General features: G+C 63.3%; 1 protein-coding gene across 4 annotated transcripts; it reads left to right on the top strand.

Annotated features, from left to right (window-relative positions):
• Positions 1-1,036: 1,036 nt before the first annotated feature.
• SNAPC4 (small nuclear RNA activating complex polypeptide 4) lies at positions 1,037-19,122 on the top strand. 4 transcript variants are annotated; one of them, XM_037036616.1, is made up of 24 exons: positions 1,037-1,087; positions 1,910-2,048; positions 2,814-2,860; positions 3,728-3,895; positions 4,005-4,130; positions 4,541-4,619; positions 4,876-4,957; positions 5,607-5,711; positions 5,787-5,859; positions 6,112-6,276; positions 8,854-9,001; positions 9,188-9,294; positions 9,429-9,523; positions 10,407-10,501; positions 11,264-11,343; positions 11,617-12,096; positions 12,599-12,682; positions 12,832-13,051; positions 13,494-13,564; positions 14,036-14,122; positions 14,812-14,839; positions 15,277-16,904; positions 18,156-18,279; positions 18,907-19,122. In XM_037036616.1, exons 2-23 carry the CDS (start codon positions 1,919-1,921, stop codon positions 18,270-18,272), a joined length of 4,215 nt encoding a protein of 1,404 aa, XP_036892511.1. In that variant the 5' UTR covers positions 1,037-1,087; positions 1,910-1,918; the 3' UTR covers positions 18,273-18,279; positions 18,907-19,122. The 4 variants fall into 4 exon arrangements, with proteins under 4 accessions (XP_036892511.1, XP_036892509.1, XP_036892510.1 ...); XM_037036614.1 differs by having other exon boundaries at positions 1,048-1,200; XM_037036615.1 differs by having other exon boundaries at positions 1,048-1,200; positions 1,906-2,048.
• The last annotated feature ends 422 nt before the right edge of the window (positions 19,123-19,544 follow it).

Here is a 19,544-nt window from a genome sequence, read left to right as displayed (position 1 = left end):
GGTTCGAAGCTGCACCAGCTGCTTCATGGCTCTGCCCTTCTGGGCTCCCTTTTGGCTGCCCCATGGGAGGGCCTGCTGGCTGCTTTGGGGGTAGTGGTCCTGCTCATGAAGATTTGCCCACCCCCCAAGCTCACTTCACCAGCACAGATAACAGGATTAGCACGGCCCCCGATGCAAACATGGCATGCAAAATCACGAAGTGTTCCATTTATTTTTTGAGGAAAAGGGTTTTAGAGGGGAAGGGAAGGAGAAAGAGACGGGGAGAGAAACATAATGTGTGGTTGCCTCTCACATGGCCCCTACTGGGGACCTGGCTCAGCACCCAGGCATGTGCCCTGACTGAGAATCGAACCGAGATCCTTTCTTTGGTTCACAGCCCCCGCTCAATCCACTGAGCTACACCAGCCAGGGCTTGAACTGTTCCATTTTTACGAGAAAAAAAAAAAGACGCCTCGCACACACAGTTGGGGCGGCGACCCTGCGGGCCGTGCAGGTGGGCAGACACCCAGCAGGTACTTGACAGGTTTCCTCACTGGTATCTCAACCGAAACCCTGGATCCAACTCACAGAGAACAGAGAGAAGGCGGTACTTGCTGGGATCTCCCGCCGCATGGNTCCTTTCTTTGGTTCACAGCCCCCGCTCAATCCACTGAGCTACACCAGCCAGGGCTTGAACTGTTCCATTTTTACGAGAAAAAAAAAAAGACGCCTCGCACACACAGTTGGGGCGGCGACCCTGCGGGCCGTGCAGGTGGGCAGACACCCAGCAGGTACTTGACAGGTTTCCTCACTGGTGTCTCAACCGAAACCCTGGATCCAACTCACAGAGAACAGAGAGCAGGCGGTACTTGCTGGGATCTCCCGCCGCATGGGTCTTGGTCCTAGCGGTCCGTCTAGGAGGCATGCGCACGCGGGCAGTGCCGGGGGCGACCGCGCGGGGGCAGTATCGGCCGGCCCGCCCGCCCAGGGTCTGTCCCCGGCGTGCCCCGCGCTAGCGGAGGCGGGACTTCCGGTACGCGAGGCCCCCGTCGCGCGGCTGCCGGAAGTGCGGGGCTGTGGCGGCGGTGCTGTCCGCGGGGAGGGTGTGGTGAGGGCTTGGCTCCTCGGCTCCTCGGGCCCGGGGCGGGGAGGCAGGAGAGGGTGGCGAGCTTGTGTGCTGCCGGCCCGCGGCCCTGGCTGGCTCCCAGCTGAGTTCCGTCCGTAAGCATTTCAGGTGTAACCCGTCGCTGGGTGCAGGGACGGGGGCTGCCCCGAGCCCGGACGCTCTGTCCCCGTCGGTCTCCGACGGGATAGGCCATGCCGAGGGCTGGGACGCTCTTCCTCTCACCTGTTTTTGGCCCCGGGGTCTGGGCTGGGGTTCTCTGGCTGTGTTTCCCTGCCCTTGTCTTATTCTCCCGTTTCTCTGCCCTGCCTCCGCCCACTTCCAGATTCCCAGACCTGGGCTCGGGCTCCCTTCGCAGGCGCCCGCGCGGTGTCGGTCGCGACAGGCGCTGTTCTAGCTGCTGGGGCCCGGCAGGACCCACAGCGATCCCTACCCTCTGTGCATCCAGCTGTGGCGATGGCTTTGTCCACCCGACTGTCACCACTCCCTGCCCTTTGTGCGCTGGCTGACCAGCTCTGGAGGCGTGCTTGGGGGAAGGCACCAGGCGGTTGGGCCATGTTGGTGTCCGTTTCTCCCGCAGCCTTTGGCAGGCCAGACCCATGCAGGCGGCTCCAGCTCCTGATGGTAGAGAGCAGAGTCTGTGGGGCGTGGAGGGTGGCGTGGCCCAGCCCCAGGCCCCCAGGCCAGGCCTCTAGAAGCTGGGTCTGTGCGTTGGCCTGGCTCCTGCCATCCCCTGCAAACCAGCACATGGGGGGGGGCACCCACACACCGTGGTTTCTAACCTCTGGTGACGTGTTTTGGAGGCAGGTGGAAGCCATGGATGTAGACGCAGAGAGAGAAAAAATAACACAGGAGATAAAGGAGCTGGAAAGGATTTTGGACCCCAGCTCCTCGAGCGTCAACGTGGAGGTCTCGGAATCAAGTCTCGACTCGGATTCTGAGGCAGGTAGGATCCCGGGCCGAGGCCTCCTCCGGGGGCAGCTGCTCCGCCCTGGGTGCCACGTGGCCCTGCTGCTGCTGGGACCCGTCTGTCTCAGATGGTTTCCTCCTGTCCCTTCTTCACCTGCCCCTGCCCTGCTGGACTCTCAAGTGTCCTGCCCCACGGTGGCTTCCACATTCCTGCTGTCCTGAGACAGCCCCCAGGGCTTAGCCAGCCCCACGCCTGAACATCCACCATGCCCCAGCCCCGTCCCCGCCCCCCACCCTCTTCCCTGGGCTCGTTCAGACGCCCTCTCTCAGGGGCCCCTGCTGTTCAAGCTCACATTCTGCCCACCCCCACGCCCTCTGTGTCGCCCTGGGGCTGAGCGCCCTTACACAGCTCTCACTGGAGGCTTGCCTGCTGTCCAGGGTTCCCGCCTCTGAGGCCAATTGTCCCGGTTTTTGGCCCTGCCAAGGCCTGGGCGCCTGTCTCCTCCCTGGCTTGTCTCCAAGGTCTCTGTTCTCTGAGTTCCTGGGGTGCTTCTCACTGTCCCCACCCGAAGTCCAGCACTGGCCTGCCTGGTCAGTGTAAGCTGCTTGGCGTCCATGAGCCGGGAGGCCAGGCCCAGCCATGCGATTCTTGCACAGAGGTCTCTCAGCCCTTTGCTCACCTGCACCTGCCCAGCAGGTGGGCCATGTGCTGCGCCGCTGGCTGGCCCCTCAGTGCCAGGGTGTCCCCTCACCAGCCACCTGTTTCTGTCACAGTCACAGTGGTCTACTTGTGTCCCCACAGATTCGCTCTCTGGTGAGGACTCGGATGCTGCTGGCCCCCCGATCTCGGTAACTACAGGCTGGAGCTGGCTGTGCCCCGTGGCAGGCCCACCACCCTGCAGCCTGCGGGAAGGGGTGTGCTTTGAGTTGGTGTCGGTGTTCCTGCGACACGAAAGCCACGTGTGTGTCTTGTTAGAGACGGCACGTCAGTGTGCTCACCAACGAGACTGAGTGACTCCTGTCGCTAGGCTGGGGCTCCTCCCGCCTCGCTTGCCCGAGGCTGTGTGTGTCTCGACGTGCCGTCACACTCGGAGCGCAGGGGGAGGCCGCCCTCAGCTCTGTGCCTTGCCTGCGCAGTCTGTACATAGTGCTTAGGATGGTGCTTGGCCGGAAGTCACCCCGGCTGGGGACTCTTAACTGTCTCCTGATTACTTTGGGGGGTTCTGTAACTTGCAGGAATTTCCATAGATGTCTTTTGCTTCTCCGCCCCACGAGTGGGAGCGGCGCTGCCCCCCGTCTGTAGGGCTCGCAGCCCCTGCTGTGGGCCGACTGCAGCTGCACAGATGCACAGCCTTCTGACGAGTGTGGGTCATTTCCACTTTCTGGTTTTGGGTGTGCTGCAGCGGCTGTCACCTGCCAGTGGTGGAAGTCCCATGTGCGTGTCACAGAGTCCAATTTTTATAGAAGCGCCGTTGTAAAAAGTGAAACTACTCATTTCCTCATGCCTTCCCCACCCCAATTCCTAGAAATTGAGTTTCCCCATTTTCGATGAGGAAAAGGGTACACTCTGTGGAATTCCACATCTCGCCTCGGGTGGTCTCACCGGTCTAGAGGCTGTGCCGTAGGCCAGGAGGCTGGCTGCACCACCAGGGCCCCGAGGACGGGGAGCGTCTCTGTGCCCCGTTTCCTCACCTGCAGCCTGCCACGTGTGACCAGGAAGAAGAAAGGTGGGGTGAAGCCAGCAATGAGGAGGACGACCCCAAGGAGAAGATGCTCCCCGAAGACCCAGAGACGTGCCTGCAGCTGAACATGGTCTACCAGGAGGTTGTCCAGGAGAAGCTGGCGGAGGTCAGCCTGCTGCTGGCCCAGAACCGGGAGCAGCAGGTAGGCTGGGGTCCTGCCCCAAGGACCCCCACGGCCAGGCCTCCCGAGGCCGGGTCCCTTCTCCACAAAGAGAGTCTGCCTGACCCACAGGGGCCCCTTGTGTCCACAGGAGGAAGTCATGTGGGACTTGGCAGGATCCAAAGGCCCCAAGGTGAAGGATGGCAAGAGCCCGCCCCTGAACTTGTACATCGGGCACTTCCTGAAGCCTTACTTCAAGGACAGGGTCACCGGAGTGGTGAGTCTCGGGGCAGGCAGGCTTGGGGAGGGCTCGTGTCCCCACAGCCTGCTGTCATAAACTCTCGGTCTTTGGGGTAATACTCTCCGACACCCCCAAACTCTCCCGGACCCCATGGTGGAAGTTAAGCTCTCCCCCACTGGAACAGGGCCGGCTGACTTCCACTGCACAGATGGGCCCCGGGACGTGGGCACATGCCCTGTCCAGGTGGCACAGGTGCCAGCTTGGCAGCCTTGTCTGGCCCCGACGGTGTGGGGCCTGCTGTTGCTAGTGGCAGCCCTCCTCTCATCAACCTTTCTGCCAGGTGGGCGATGCCCCCGCAGCCACTCTGGGTCCAGGTGTCCAGGGAGGCTGAGGGGAGGGTCCTGAGTCCACACCTGGCCCTCTGGTGATGCCAAATCCTCTGACAGGGGCCTCCTGCCAACGAGGATGCGAGGGAGAAGGCCGCCCAGGGCATCAAGACGTTTGCGGAACTCTTGGTAACCAAATGTAAGGGCTACGCTCAGCACCACAGAGGCCCCCTGCCACTCTCCCCAGGCGTGTGCCGGTCCCCACAGCCCCCTCCCAGGCCTTGGTTGCTGGGGACCCCCCCCCCCCCCGCCCAGAGCGCAGTCCGCCACGGGCCTGGAGGGGCTGTTTGCTCTCCGTTTCCTCTGACTTTGCGTGAAGTCAGAGCTCATGGCCGCTGAGGGTCCCAAGGCCACTGGCCCGTGTGCCCACTGCCCAGCTGCTGTCTTGTCTGCAGGGAAGAGCTGGGAGAAGGCCTTGCTCAGGAAGTCGGTGGTGAGCGACCGCCTGCAGCGCCTGCTTCAGCCCAAGCTCCTAAAGTGAGTCTGAGTCTGGAGTGGCCGCAGAAGCAGCCTCCCGTTGGCACCTGGGTTGGCGGAGGCTCGGGGCACCCCTCCCTTTCCTGCCGGGTCCCCTGCAGTGGGAGGGCGGGTCCTGGACGGTGTCCTGAGGGGGCAGCGGCACAGAGCTCCCCTGTGTCAGCAGGGTTGGCCGAGCTGCCATGTTCAGTGGTCTGACTACGTCAGTCTCTCTGGCCACAGCACCTGCAGCGGCCACCCGCTGCCTTGTGCTGGATGTTGGTGTCAGGGTTTGTCACAGGGGTGGCTGGGCCCCTCCTCGGGCTGCGGGAGAGGTGGGTCTTCTCCCTGACCTGCGCTGGAAGTGGACAAGCATGGGCTTTAGGGCCGGCCCCCAGCCCAGCCTCGTCACTGGGCACAAGGGATAAGACATCAGTGACGGCCAGAGAGGGTATCCCGAGTCCCATTTGGGCAAAGAAGCTGAGGCTGCTTGGGGAGGCAAGCTTGCCATCAGGTTCGGGGTTTGGAGTCCAAGCCAGGCTCCCGGTCAGTGCCCTCACTGCTGTGCTGGCACTGTGACCTGTGCTGTATGGTCTCAGCATCTGTGGAAAGGCCCGACGGACCCCAGGGCCCACCACAGGTCACCCTTGCGCCTCTGCCTCGCCCACAGGCTTGAGTACCTGCAGCAAAAACAGAGCCGGGTCTCGAGCGCGGCCGAGAAGCAGGTCCTAGAGAAGCAGATACAGGAGGCAGAGAAGGAGATCCAGGACATCAAGTGAGCTGGGGCCACCCGGGGAGGGGTGGTCAGGCCCCAGGGAGGCAGCCTGACCCGGGGCCCTTGCTGTTGCAGCCAGCTCCAGGAGGAGGTCTTGCTGGGGAGCAGACTGGACAGCCATGACTGGGAGAAAATTTCCAACGTCAACGTGAGTCGGGTGGGCTCTGCAACCACCAGACCCGCCGTGACCCCCGCAGTCTGGCGCGTGTCCAGCCCTGGCCAGCATCCTCATGGGCCTCCGTGCTGGTGCGAGGCTTCTGCAGAGAGGGTGGTGGCAGAGGAGGCCTGGCCCTCGGAGCCCTGCCTGTGGGTTTGGCTGCATGAGCCCTGACACCTGGACAGAGCTGCTGCACCCCGCAGGCCCGCTGCTGGCCGCTAGTGACGGGTGCTCTCCGTGCAGTTTGAAGGCGGCCGCAGCGCAGAGGAGATCCGGAAGTTCTGGCAGAACTGGGAGCACCCCAGCATCAATAAGCAGGAGTGGACTGGGCAGGAGGTGGAGCAGCTGAAGGCCATCGCGGCCAAGCACGGCCACCTGCACTGGCAGAAGATCGCCGAGGAGCTGGGGGTAAGGGTCAGGCCCCCAGCGCCTCAGGGCACAGGCTCCAGGGTGGTGTGGGTCCTGCAGCTGGGGGGCCACTGGCGTAGAGCCTTTGGGGACCTCACGGGTCACACCACAGCAGGGGCCTGTCGCTTAGAGCCTTCGGGATCTTGTCTGGCTGCTTTCGGGTATGTGGCCCTCAGGCAGGGTGCCCCCTACATGCTTCTCAGACCCCAGGGCCCCCCGAGGGCGCGCATGCCTTCCACCTGCGCATCCTCCAGGCCAGTCGGAGTCCGCCGGCGCTGTCCCTTCCTGTCCCTGTCGTTCCTTCCATGCCCATGGAGCTCAGAGGGGCTGATTTTGGGGGTATTTGAGAATGCTTTTTGTAGCTTCTGTTGGGTTCTTCACTGCTGTTCTCTTTCCCTGAGGTGAGAACTGAGCTGTCAGCCTCTGGCCCTGGCAGCACAGGTGTTCAAGGCCGCTTCTCTGACGACGGCTCGGCGGGGAGCGGTCTTTCTGTGAATTTCTAAGTTCAGATTCATCGCCTCTTGGGACCGTAGCTCGTGTAGGAGTGCTTTCTTGTTTTCAGGTAGTTAGGTTTCTCGGACTCTTTCTTGCTCTTTAGTTTGAGTTGTATTGACTTGAGATCTGAGAATGTGATCTGTGGCGCCTGTTTTTCCATCTGTCACTTTCGTGGCCGAGCACCAGGCTGCAGGGCACCCAGACCACCTCCCCGGGCTGCTCACAGACATGCGCGCGCCCTGCTCGGGGCATCTGGGAGGCCGCAGGCGTCCCGCCGCTGGCATGTCTGCTGCGTCACTGAATTTGGGCCCAGAAGCTCAGTTCTCAGGTGGCGGTGGTGTGACTTCGACCCGCATGTGGCTGCGGTGGGAAGGTGTTTTCTCCTGTGGTTTGGTACTCGATCGACAGTTTTGTTAACATGGCAAATCACCCTTTAAAGAGCTATTCCACGTGTTTATTTTTTGTTTTATTTTTAAAAGCTTTTCTTTAAGACTTCATTTGCTTATTTATTTTTAGAGAGGGGAAGGGAGGGAGAAAGAGAGAAACATCAGTGTGTGGTTGCCTCTCGTGCGCCCCCCCCCCCCCCCCCCCCNCCCGCTACTGTGGACTCAGCCCACAACCCAGGCCTATGCCCCAACTGGGAATCAAACCGGCAACCCTTTGGTCCACAGGCTGGTGCTCAATCCACTGAGCCACGCCAGCCAGGGCATGTTCGTTTTTAAACCAAAGATGGACCTGCACTGACACAACATCATCACCTGAGTCCACAGCAGACATCAGGGTCACGTGTGGCACCGTGCATTCTGTGCATTTGGACAAAGGTCTGATGACCTGTGTCCACTCTCGTCCCTGTGCCCCCTGCCCGACTTCCGCTGTCTGCGGCCTGGCCTTTTCCGGGATGTCTCAAAGTTGCAGTCGCGCACAGTGTGGCCTTGTCAGTTGGCTTCTGTCACTTAGTCACATGCACGTCAGGTTCCTTGGGGTTTCCTTGTGGCCACCAGCGCATGTCTTTTCTGTGCTGAGCAACATCCCAGTGGTTGGATGGACCCTGCTCACCACTTTCCACACGTGGAAGGGCGTCCTGGTGGCATCTGGGGTCCATCCGTTATGCACGGAGCTGCCGTGACTGCACGGGTGCAGGTTTCCCGCGTGGACATAAGTGCAGTTTCTCTGGGCAAACCACAGAGCACAGTGGCCGGGTCGCGTGGCTGGAGCGTGCTCAGCTTTGTAAGAGGCCACCAGTCTGTCTTCTTACATGGCTGCCCTGCCTGCATCCTGAGGAGCCGGGGGCCGGGCGCCTGCTGCGCCCTGTGCACCAGTGCCGGTGGGGGCCGTGCCCGGTGGGGGCCGTGCCCGGTGGGGGCCGGCCGTGCTGGGCGGTGGCAGGCGGCGTGGCCCCATTGTCGTAATGTGCACAGCCCTCACAAAATGACGCGGAGCCTCTCGTGCACTTGCTCGTCCACACAGCATCTCTCGTGAGGCCTCTGAGGTCACTGGGCCGTTTCCAAGGCAGGTGGTTTCTTATTGTTGAATGTTAAGATGCTTATACGTTTGGGCAGTGGTCCTTCATGGGTGTGCCCTTTGCGGACGCCTCCTCCCAGTCCGAGGGCTGCCTCCGGGCTCTCGACACCGTGGTGCAGCCTGGCTTGTGGGCTTTCATTCTCACGCTCGGGGCTGCGCCTCTGGCATCTGTGAGAAGGCGGCCTGTCCTGCCGAGCGGCTGGCGTGGACCCGTGTGCCCCGCCTGCCTCAGCCTGGCTGCAGGGGCCCAGTGCCTGAGCTGCAGCTGCCCTGCTGGCCAGGAGACCCAGGGTGCATGTGCCAGGCGGGCGGGGCTGGACGTTTCCTCAAGTGCTCGAGGCTGAGTGTGGTCTCGGTGTCACGTAAATTGAGGTGTGGTTGTGACTCCTCTGAGCACCTTTCTTTCTGTGCACACCTGTCTCCATCGTGGGGTGCACTTGCTGTCCCCATCAGTGCACGGGAGCGCGTAACCCATGTAGCACCTGCGACCCACCTGTGCCCTGGATGCCCTCGTGCATGCGAGCGGGCACCCAGTGACAGTGTTTGCTTTGGTTTTGGAAGACCAGCCGCAGCGCCTTCCAGTGCCTGCAGAAATACCAGCAGCACAGCAAGGCCCTGCGGCGCAGGGAGTGGACGGAGGAGGAGGACCGCATGCTGACCCAGCTGGTTCAGGAGATGCGCGTGGGCAGCCACATCCCCTACCGCAGGAGTGAGTCTGCTGGCCCCTGGGCACATCCTGGTGCCCTCGGCCTGAGCCCCAACTGCAGGAGAGCAGGGGTGGCCCGGGCAGTTCCTGAGTAGCGTGGGCTGGAGGGAGGAGGGTGGGCCCCAGCGGCCGGGATTAGAACTGCCCCTTCCTGTGTGAGTCGCGCTCATGAGGCCCCTCCGCCCCCAGTTGTCTACTACATGGAAGGGAGAGACTCCATGCAGCTCACCTACCGCTGGACCAAGAGCCTGGACCCCAGCCTCCGAAAGGGCCTCTGGGCCCCCGAGGAAGACGCGGTGGGTGCAGGGCCGGGAGAACCATCTGTCCCCGGGAAGTGCACCTGGACCCCTGGGCGGGCCCGCGCCACCCCCTTCTTACGCAGACTGAGTCACAGGTAGGGGGTCACCTGTCTCTGTGTTCCTTCCTGCAGAAGTTACTTCAGGCAGTTGCCAAATATGGGGAGCAGGACTGGTTTAAAATCCGGGAAGAGGTGCCTGGGAGGAGCGATGCCCAGTGCCGGGACCGGTGAGTCACTGCCCTCTCCTCCTTCACAGATTAGTTTGCACGATGACAGGGACTCCAGGTGTCGGTGCCTGGCAGGACATGGCGCTCAGGGAGGCAGCCCGGGGCGTCTGTCAAAGTCCAGTTCTTCTCCTCTTATGGGGGTGCTGCCCATGCTTTCGATGCCACACCATGCACGCCAGGACAGAAGGGGGCAGCCGTCCTAGCAGCAAAAATGCCCATCTGATAAAGTGCTTCTCAGATGAGGTCAAGTTCAAGGAGTTCATCATCACCAAGCCTTTATTATATGAAATGTTAAAGGGACTTATCTAAGAAAAAGAAGATAAAAAATATGAACAGTGAAAGGACAGCAAACTCACAGTTATTAACAACCACACCTAAAACAAAAACAGAAACAACTAGAGCAGGAACAGAACCACAGAAATGGAGATCACATGGAGGGTTAGCAACAGGGGAGTGGGAGTAGGAGGCGGGGGAGAAGGTACAGAGAATAAGTAGCATAGACGGTAGGTAGAAAATAGACAGGGGAGGGCAAGAATAGTATGGGAAATGTAGAAGCTAACAAACCTAAGTATGACACATGGACATGAACTAAAGTGGGGGAATGTGGGTGGGAGGGGGTGTGGAGGGGAAGGAAGGGAGAAAAATGGGGCAACTGTAATAGCATAATCAATAAAATATATATATTTTAAAAGCACATCTGAGCTACAGCCTGGGAGCTCAGTGGTTAGAGCATCGTCCCCACTCATCAAGGTTGCGGGTTCGATCCCCGGTCAGGGCACGTGCAAGAGTCAACCAGTGAAGTATCAATAAGTGTGACAACAAAGTGTGCTCTCTCTCTCTTAAAAAATAATAATCAAAATGTCTGTTTTCACATCATTCTCAGATATCTCAGGAAGTTACATTTTAGCTTGAAAAAGGGACGATGGAATTCGAAAGAAGAGGAGAAACTAATTGAGTTAATAGAGAAACACGGTGTCGGTAAGTTGTTACTGGGGCGGCCACACAGGGCTGCCTCCCCGAGCGCCACACCCTTGCAAGGCACCATCGTCTGGGCAGGTGGCAGGGTCTTCCGTCCTCGTACAAACTGATCCGCGCTCCTCAGGGGAGACTCAGAAGCGGAGGTGGAGGAGGAGGAGGGAAGCAAGGTCGCCAAATGTGCTCTGCACGGAGCTGATGGCCCAGCTGTCTGTACAGGTTGCTTTTCTCAGGGAGGCTGCCTTTTATTTTTACTTTAAAAAAGATTTTATTCATTTATTTTTAGAGAGAGGGGGGTGGAGAAAGAGAAGGAGAGAAACAACGATGTATGAGAGATGTATCTATTGGTTGCCTCTCACGTGCTCCCTACTAGGGACCTGGCCGGCAACCCAGGCAGGTGCCCCAACTGGGACTCGAACTGGCAGCCCTTTGGTTTGCAAGCTGGCACTCAGTCCCCTGAGCCGCACCAGCCAGGGCACGGCTGCTTTTTATATTGAATCACTGGGGTGATTGAATTGAGCCAGCTCTTTTTTACTTGATGCTGAAGCTCCTCAGACGCAGGAGCAGTGTGAGGGCAAGCAGGAACCCCACACCGAGGGGGCGGCTCGTGGCTTCTGGGGGGACAACGCCTCTCAGAGCAGGGCCCTTTCCCAGGCTGGTGAGTGCGTGCCATCGAAGAGGGTGAAGCGGCAAAACAGCACGGAGGCTGCTTCACCCTCTTCGATGGCACGGGCTCACCAGCCTCCATGCTGTTTTGCTTTGTAGGTCACTGGGCAAAAATAGCTTCTGAACTCCCGCACCGGACAGGCTCGCAGTGTCTGAGCAAGTGGAAAGTCATGGTCAGGGTGAGGCCTCCCTGGATGTCCGTCAAGGCCCTGCCTGTGTGCGGTGGGGCTGGCCTCCCTGTGGGGTGGGATGAGGGGTTGGGGCAGAGAGGAGAGGGCACCCCTTTGGGTAGGCAAGGGGCAGAGAGAGGGGCCTGTGGGCAGTAGCCCTCCCCAGAGCGGTGGGAGAACAAGCCTCTTGCTGGGCACGACCACGGTCTGCCCCGGTGGTGCCCGTGTGCCCCATGGCCAAGCCCTAGGCCGCTGAGGCCTCAAGCCGTCCTTTTTCTGCAGAAGAGGCAGGGGCAGGGCAGGAGGCGGCAGCGGCGCCTTCGCAGTGTGCGGTGGAGCTCCACCAGCGAGGACAGCAGCAGCAAGGACAGCGGGGACAGCAGCAGCGAGGACAGTGGGGACAGTGAGGACAGCAAGGACATTGGCAACTTGGAGCCAGAGGAAACCCCAGACACCCAGGAGGATGGCCAGGCACCACCACCGGCACTGCACATGGTGCCGGACATGGCCCTGTGGGTCCCCGCCAGGCAGAGTGGCCGCGGGCCGAGAGCAGCAGGGGCAGGGGGCCGCCCTGGACGCTTGGCTGCCTTGCCCAGCCCTCTCAAGGTGTTTGATGTGGCCCAAGGTGGGGGCAGGAACACGGAGCAGGCAGGCCAGGCACAGGCCCCCTCTGGGACCCACAGCACCAATGGCCCAAGAGGCACTGGGCACCCGCGCTGTGCAGACATGGCCCCCGTGAGCTCCAAGGGGCCCGCAGATGAGGTGGGCATGGCTCCGCGCACCCTACTGTGGCGGGCAGGGCAGGGGGGTGGGGGGGGCTGGATGCTGCTGCTCGCGGCCACCAAGGCCAGCCCTCAGGACAATGGCCTGACCTGGTGCCAGCATGTCTGCAGGAGTGGAGCAGCCGCCTCGCTGATCTTTCAGCACTTGCTCCTGGCCCACGTCCGGCCCAGGGCGGCAGCCCCACCCCCCGTTCGTTTGCCGTAACAGCCCCATGGGGAGAGCTGCTGAGGGCACTTGGCCCAGCGCCATTTCTGAGGCGTTTCCGCCGAGCAGGCAAGGGGCCGGGGGGAGAGGAGCGCAGCAGCCCCCGGCCCAGGGCCGATGGCTGGCTGAGTGTGTGCCTGTGCAGGGCAGCCCTGCTGGAGGCCCAGACATCAGTTTGTCTCGGCGTTGCGGTGCCGGCTTTGGCTTTGGGGTCTGGGCAAGGAGGTGGGTGTGCTGGCTTGGCTCCTTGCCCTGCAGCCCCTCCCTCTGTTCTCAGGGTGGGGGGCGTGCGCTGAAGGAGCCCCTGGAGACCGTGCTGCGGGCGCTCGGGGCCAGCACAGCCACCCAGTGCCGGACACCGGTAAGGGCCTGCCCATGTCCGCCATCCGCCCTCCTTGCCTTTCTGCCCCAGCTGTGCACCCCTCCCCACTCCCGTCGTGGTCCGGCACCCCGTTCTGGCACACAGGAGTGGGGGCACTGAGGATGGGGCTCAGGTGCCTTCTCCCACAGGAGAGGCTGAAGCAGCCATGCCTGTTGGGCTCGCCCCAGGGGACTGTCCCTAGTGGCAGCATCTCGGCCAGGCCCCGTGTGCAGGGGCTGTGGCGGCGGCACCGGAGACACGCCCTGCAGAGGAGGCTCCTTGAGCGCCGCCTGCTCATGGCCATGAGCCCGTGGGTGGGTGACGTCACCCCACCCTGCACGCCCCAGAGGCCCTCCATGAGCACTCGAGGTACTGTCCTGGGGCCCCAGGAGCCCACTGTGGAGACACAGGGTGACCAGCTAACAACACGTGCTTGCTTCTCTAGAAGGAAGCTGTGGGGTGGGTGTTGGGTTTAGCCCTTGTTGTCCTGCTTGGCACACGGTGGTCAGTTTGGGAAGTGAGCTGACACCCAAGTTTCAGCAGGGTCACCTTCCTGGGTGCACAGCATGCCTGCAGGTGTGGGGACACCTGGGTGCTTGTGTGGGGGAGTGCCGGTCCTCGGAGGCGGAGCGTAGGGTCTGTCCATGCCAGCCTACCCTCTGACCCTGGTGTCCTGGGTTGAGCATGGTGGCAGCTGGATTTGGGATTCTTCGGGGCTCCCTGCCTGGTATCCGGTTTCCAGATCTCTCAGGCTTCCGGGAGAGAGATGTAGTCACTGGGGTCACTTTGTACCGCGCCCTTGTCCCCACAGCCGACAGCATCCAGGCACAGCTTCAGGACGCCCGCCTGGCCAGCACCCCAGTGTTCACCCTCTTTATTCAGGTGAGCTCTGCTGTTGAGCTCACACCCCTTGTGGGTCTGTGAATTGGGGGTGCATGTGGCTTGCCACACTGTGGGGTCCTTGAAAACGAGGACAGCTATCTTTCGGTAGCTGACAACTTTCAGTGCAGTGTCCCTGCCCTGGTCTGCAAACCCTGGTCCTGGAAGGGGTGGGGCCGGTGAGGCCTGGGGCCTCCTGGCAGCTGACTCGGTGGGGTGGGAACTCTGTCCCCGTGGGGTCTGTGTGGGGCCAGGAAGGCCTCAGGGGGCTGTGGTGGGCTCCAGCCTGCACTTCGGACCCACTGCTGAGCTGCACTGTGCCCAGGGCCCACTCAAGTCCCGCTGCACACCTGCGTCATCTTGGCCCTTGAAGGGCTGCGGGGGAGGGGGGGGGCAAGCCTCAGAGCAGGGAAGGGCCTCATGTCACCTGTTTTATCATGCGTATGTCACATGTGTTCCCCATGCATCCTTCAGCTCTTCCAGATTGATACCACTGGCTGCATGGAGGTCGTTCGAGAGAGGAGGGCCCAGCTGCCCACCCTGCCCACGGTGGGCGCTCAGGTGAGAAGCAGGGGTGAGAGCCAGGTGTGGGCTGGCCCGGCGCCGGCCGCCCTTCCCTGCCATCTCCCAGGCAGTGCTGAGTGTAGGTGGTGGCGGTCCACACAGGAAGTAAGGCACACCGGCTCTTTCCAGGGACAGGAGGAGCCCCGGGGCCAGGCTTTGGAGGGGCCTTAGCGAGGCTGGGAGCCCCGGGGCTGAGACAGCTCACGCCCTGGCCGCCAGCTCCCAGTGAGGCTCCTCACGCTCACCCAGCATCCAAGGCTCGGACCCTCCCCTGCTGGTGGGGATGCTTAGTGCAGAAGGCTGTGTCCTGAGCCCGGTCACCCCTGGCTGGAGGAGGCCACAGGAAGGTCTGAGGACTACATGTGGCCCAAGGCACCCCGTCCAGGCCCCAGAGCCTGTGTCCCCCCACACTGCCTCCCCTACAGACCAGCCCAGACTCACCAGGCAGAGCACTCCCAGCTCGCCTCTGGGTGTAGCTGCCTCCGGAGAGGGGTCAGGGGCCTGGGGCAGGCACAAGGACCAGGAAGGCTGGGTGGGCAGAGCCACAGCCTCTGAGTCACATACAGGGCTGGTGCGGGGGTCAGGCCTCGCCCCTGAGCAGGCATGGGGGAGCCGTGGTCTTGGCGGTGGGGGTGGGAAAGGGTCGGGCCCTCCCTGAGGTGCTGACTCCCACCCTTCCTTTCCAGGCCCCCTCGAGTGCCCAGGACCCCCCAGGTACTGCCTCTCTCTTTCTTTGGCCATTTTGTCCAGTGGGGAGAGGCCAGACTTGTCCCTGACTGGGAGTCCCGCAAGAGGGACAAGAGCCTGGCTGGCCTGAGCTGAGGAGGGGGTGTCAGTCCCTGGGGGCTCCCACCTGTGAGCACAGCAGGGGAGCCCGGAGACCTCCCCAGCACAGGCAGGGCCCCTTCCGGGTCTGCCCCAGTCTGCCCTCACCCAGAGTCCTGCCTGAGTCCTGAGAGGTGGTGCCGGGGTGGGCGAGTAGCTTGAGGATGTTCAAAATTTAGGGAACAGATGAGCCCCCTGGGCCTGAGTGCCCGGCTCCCGTCCCACGCCCCGGCAGCCACCCTGCGAGGCCTCCTGACAGGAATAGGGGCCAGGCGCGTCGGGGCTCGGTGCCTGGCCCTCACCGGTGCGGGTCCGTCCTCCCTCAGGCGGCCTCCCAAGCAGCGGGCCAGCCCGAGACGCTGCCAAGAAGAGCGCTGGCCACAGAGGGAGTGCGGGGCTGCAGACCTGCCGGGCCGAGTCCGCATCCCAGGCGCCCCCGCCAGCCCCAAGCGGGCCCCGGCCCAAGCCCAAGACTGTGTCCGAGCTGCTTCGGGAGAAGCGGCTTCGGGAGGCCCGAGCTAGCAAGGCTGCCCGGGGCCCTGTGGTTCTCCCACCCCAGCTGCTGGTCTCCTCGCCTGTGGTCCTCCAGGCCCAGCTGCCGCTGGCCTCCCAGGGCCCCCCAGCCCCAGCTGTCACCAACTCTGCGCTCTCTGGGCCGAGGGCTCCTGCAGCAGCCAGTCTGAGTCCTTCAGGCTCCGGGGCTTCAGCCTCAGACAAGGGGCCGCCTGCCCTGCAACCGTTGGCCTCTGCTGCTGTCTCCCTGGAGGCTGCGAAGGGCACAGCTGCCTCCAGCTCCCCCCATCTGGGCTCCAGCCTGGTCTCTGTGGACGGTCTCGGACAATCTCAGGCCCCTGCCACGTCCCGGAAGCAGGGCCTGCCTGAGGCGTTGCCCTTTCTGCCTGCAGCCCCCAGCCCCATTCAGCTGCCCATCCAGCCCCTCAGCCTGATGCCAGCTCTAGGCACACACAGGGGTGGACCCCAGGTGGCTGCCAGCACCCCTCTGCCTGTCACCTGGGTGCTCACGGCCCAGGGGCTGCTCCCTGTGCCAATGCCGGCCCTCGTGGGCCTTCCCGGGCCAGCAGGGACCTCTGACCCCAAAGGGCTGTCATCTCCATCACTCTCGTTGACGGAGACTCGGGCAGGCCAGGGCCCCACCACCATGGACAGAGAGTCAGCCCCTCCCTCCAAGACAGACCTCGCCACCCTTCTGCCACCCCAGATCTCTGCTGAAGTGGATGCTGACGTGTCCCGTGCTCCTGGGGGACACTCTTTCTCCAGAGAAGTGGGTGTGGCTGGGGAGACAGCTGCACGGGCTGCGGTCCTGGCCAGTCCCCCTGGGGCAGAGGCCCCCTGCACCAGCCAGCTGCCTCTGCATGGTGGAGCTGGCCTGGGGGGGACACTGGCGTCTCCATCAGAGCCCAGGGAAACTCAGGCACCTCTGGGCTTAGAGGGGCCGCCTGCAGCCCAGCTTGGGCCTGAGAGGGGGGGCCTGCCCCTAGGCCTCCTCTCCCAGGAGAGTGAGATGGCGGTGCGGGAATGGCTGGGGGGGCTGCGAGGGGTGTGCGTGCCCCCGCTGAGCAGCAGGCTGCCCTACCAGCCGCCCGCCCTGTGCAGTCTTCGGGCACTGTCCCGCCTCCTGCTCCACAAGAAGGCCCTGGAGCACAGAGCCACCTCCCTGGGGCCCGGCAGGGCGGCTGGGCCCCTGCAGGCCTCGTTGGGACATGTGCGGAGGCAGCTGCAGGACAGCCCAGCCTACCTGCTGCTGAGGGCTCGCTTCCTGGCAGCCTTCACCCTGCCCGCACTCCTGGCCACCCTGTCTCCGCCCGGCGTGTCCACCACACTGTCAGTGGCCGCGAGGGCCGACTCTGAGAGAGAGGACCAGGACCTGGAGGGGCTGGAGCCCATCGGCAGCCATGGTCCCCTGGCTGGGCCAGCGGCCACAGCCCCTGTCCAGGTAGGTGGCCCCAGGCACAGTGCCTTTCCCATGTTCCTGCGCCCCCTGTGGTGCCCCCATCTGCCTGCATGTGGCCTGCCCAGAGTGGTGGGGTGTGGGGGTGGGAGCAGCGCAGGTGGAAGTGGCAGCCTGAGTGGCCGGCTGGTTTCCCAAGAGGGGAAGCCGGCTGCCAGCCTGCTGGCCGCGTGTAACCCGTGTGCAAAAGGTGCCTCCCCTGTGGCCACTGTGGCCCCAGGGAGGAAGGAACCTCACTTCTCACTTGGGGAGACCCTCGCCCCTCCGGGGGCTTCCAGTTCCATGCTGGGTCTGCGGGAGAACGTACTCTGAGACTCTGCCCCCCACACACGTGCACCCCACCCTGAGTGGCTTCACGTCTGCCCCTGCACTTCTGGGCCGCCGAGCCCCTCGGGAGCCGGCTCTGGCTCCACCCACCTCAGCAGGGCACTCTGAGCTTTGGGGCAAAGCCGTGTCCCTGTGTCTCAGTGAGAAGCCTGATAGAAACGCAGGGGGCAGGGTCCCTATGTCCTCCGCAGCTGTGGGCGCCCTGGACTCCCCAGCAAGGCCGCCCCCACCTCCGTCCCCATTGTCTGGGGCCGAGCAGGACACTTGGGCCGCCTCAGACTCTAGCCAGTCAGGGAGGCCATCGGGGTCTTCACAGGTGTATCCCAGCAGCCAGTGCAGTCTCACCTGTCCCACACGGGGCAGCCACAGCCCCAGGCTGTCGGACGCCTGGGAGGTGGGGGTTGTGGCCAAGGGCTGTGCTACCCTCCCTACAGGCTGGGTCCAGTCTGGGCTGCTGGGGACGTCACCTGCCTCCCCAGGGGCCTCGCCTGGGGGTCCCAGGCCGACTAGCAGTGGACACACAGCTGGACCCCCTGATGAGAGACTCCTGTCCTGTGTGCAGCCCCTCCACTCACCCTCCGTGTGTCCTCGGTCACTGTCCCGCTGACCTGACTGGCCGGGGCTCAGGCCGGCACCTGGGGGTCCCAAAGGGCTTGGGGTTTCCAGAGGAGGCGGGGGTTGCCTGATCCCACGCACAGCCCCTCCAGCCCCTTGCCTGGCCCCCGCGTGGGGTCACCAGGCCTGTGGTGGCTCGGCCGCTGGGCCTCAGTGCAGGTTGGGGGCCACCTGTCGCAGGGGCTGGGGTGTGGTGTCCACAGGCCCCAGGCCTGACCCTCCTTGCTCCTCACCAGCCCTGACCCTGCCATCCTGGAGGGTCACTCTGGTCCCCCCACCGGGACTTTGTTTCAGGGGGCCCCAGACCCTGGTGAGGGCTCCGCCCCCTCCTACCCAGACGGCTCTGAGGACTTGGATGTGCTCAGGACGAGGCACGGGCAGCACGCCCGGAAGCGGAGGAGGCTGCTGTGAGCGGCAGGTGAGGGAGTGGCTGCGGCCCTGCTGCGGCGGGGCCGCTGGGGGCTCTGCCTCGGGGCTCAGAGGAGGTGTGACGGTGCCCGCGGGTGTGCCCGCGGGCTGGAAGGCTCCTGGGCGGAGGGCCGCAGACTCAGCCGCCGCAGCCCCGTGTCCCGGCCATTCCTCCCTGCCGCCCCTCTGCCCCGCGCTCTCCTCCCTGCCGCCCGCTCAATGGGCAGCTCCTCAGAGAGGCCCTCTGGCTCCCTCCTGACGAGATACCACCTGTCCGTCTGTCCCGGGACACATGTCCCCACCCCATGCAGTCTCTCCCCCGTGAACATGAACCCATGAGAGCAGACATGAGGCTCTTTACTGCTGGATCCTAGGGTCAGACTGCAGGTGCCAGAGGGGCCCTTGGCACAAACTGTCATCGTGAACCCAAGACCTGAGTGGCCATTGAGTCCCCAAAGGCAGGAGGCTTCTCTGAGCAGTGTGGACTGCAAGGCTCCAGGTCTTGGGGGGGGCGGAATGGGGAGAGGTGAGCGCTGTGGGGGTGCCCATTATGGCAGCCCACCCTCTGGCTCATGTGCTGCCCTGGGGCCTGGCTGGGGTTGGGGCACCCCTGCCATCAGACTGGGCTGTGTTCCAGGACCACCCGGAGCCCGCCACTGGTGCCGTTGCCGGCACTGCTGCTGCCAGGAACCAGGGCCCTGCTGGACCAGCGGACCACGCCCACCCCACAGGAGACAGTGGCCAGGGCCAGGACTCTGCCAGCAGTGACCACGCTGTCTGGGCTCGGCTGCTCCCCAAGTACAAATCGGAATATTTCAGAGAATTAATAAATGCACTATTTTTTTAATTAAAAAGCAAACCACTGGCTCTGTGGTCTCGCCCAGACACACTGGGCAGCGAGTGGGGGATCAGGCCTCCCCTGGCTGTGCTGGCAGCTGGCCGGCTGGGCCCTAGGGTCCTCGGAGCCCCTCACCCCAGCCTCTGTGGGGTGGCGTTGGGGGGTAGAGGAGCAGAAGCCTTTTCGCAGCAAGCACTGTGGCTGCCGGCCCTCTGGGTGCCACCTCGGACATGGGCACCCATTTCTTCTGCCTCCCAGACCACACAGGCTGAGCGGGCGGCCCTGTGCCCCGCTCCTTCCCCTCGGGCAGCACTGCATTAGCAGCAGACCGAGTCCCGCAGCTGCCAGCCCGCCCCCCCCTCCGGGAGGTTCGGTTTACAGCCTCTGTGGCTGTGGTCCCTCTCCGAACTCGGGGCCAGTTCTCTGTGATTTCCCTG

This window comes from Sturnira hondurensis, unplaced genomic scaffold, assembly GCF_014824575.4.
Source record: "Sturnira hondurensis isolate 20B ecotype Veracruz unplaced genomic scaffold, ASM1482457v3 Scaffold0022908, whole genome shotgun sequence".
In the NCBI taxonomy this organism is placed as follows: Eukaryota; Metazoa; Chordata; class Mammalia; order Chiroptera; family Phyllostomidae; genus Sturnira; species Sturnira hondurensis.
Note: the sequence above shows the minus strand (reverse complement) of the source record. Positions and strands in the feature narration are given on the sequence as shown.

Excerpts from the sequence above, each read along its gene's own strand:
- SNAPC4 (XM_037036613.1), top strand. The coding sequence starts at position 1,559 with ATGGCTTTGTCCACCCGACTGTCACCACTCCCTGCCCTTTGTGCGCTG. Across the intron at positions 2,049-2,813 it reads CGACTCGGATTCTGAGGCAG|ATTCGCTCTCTGGTGAGGAC; the intron begins GTAGGATCCCGG and ends GTGTCCCCACAG. Across the intron at positions 14,840-15,276 it reads GAGTGCCCAGGACCCCCCAG|GCGGCCTCCCAAGCAGCGGG; the intron begins GTACTGCCTCTC and ends GTCCTCCCTCAG.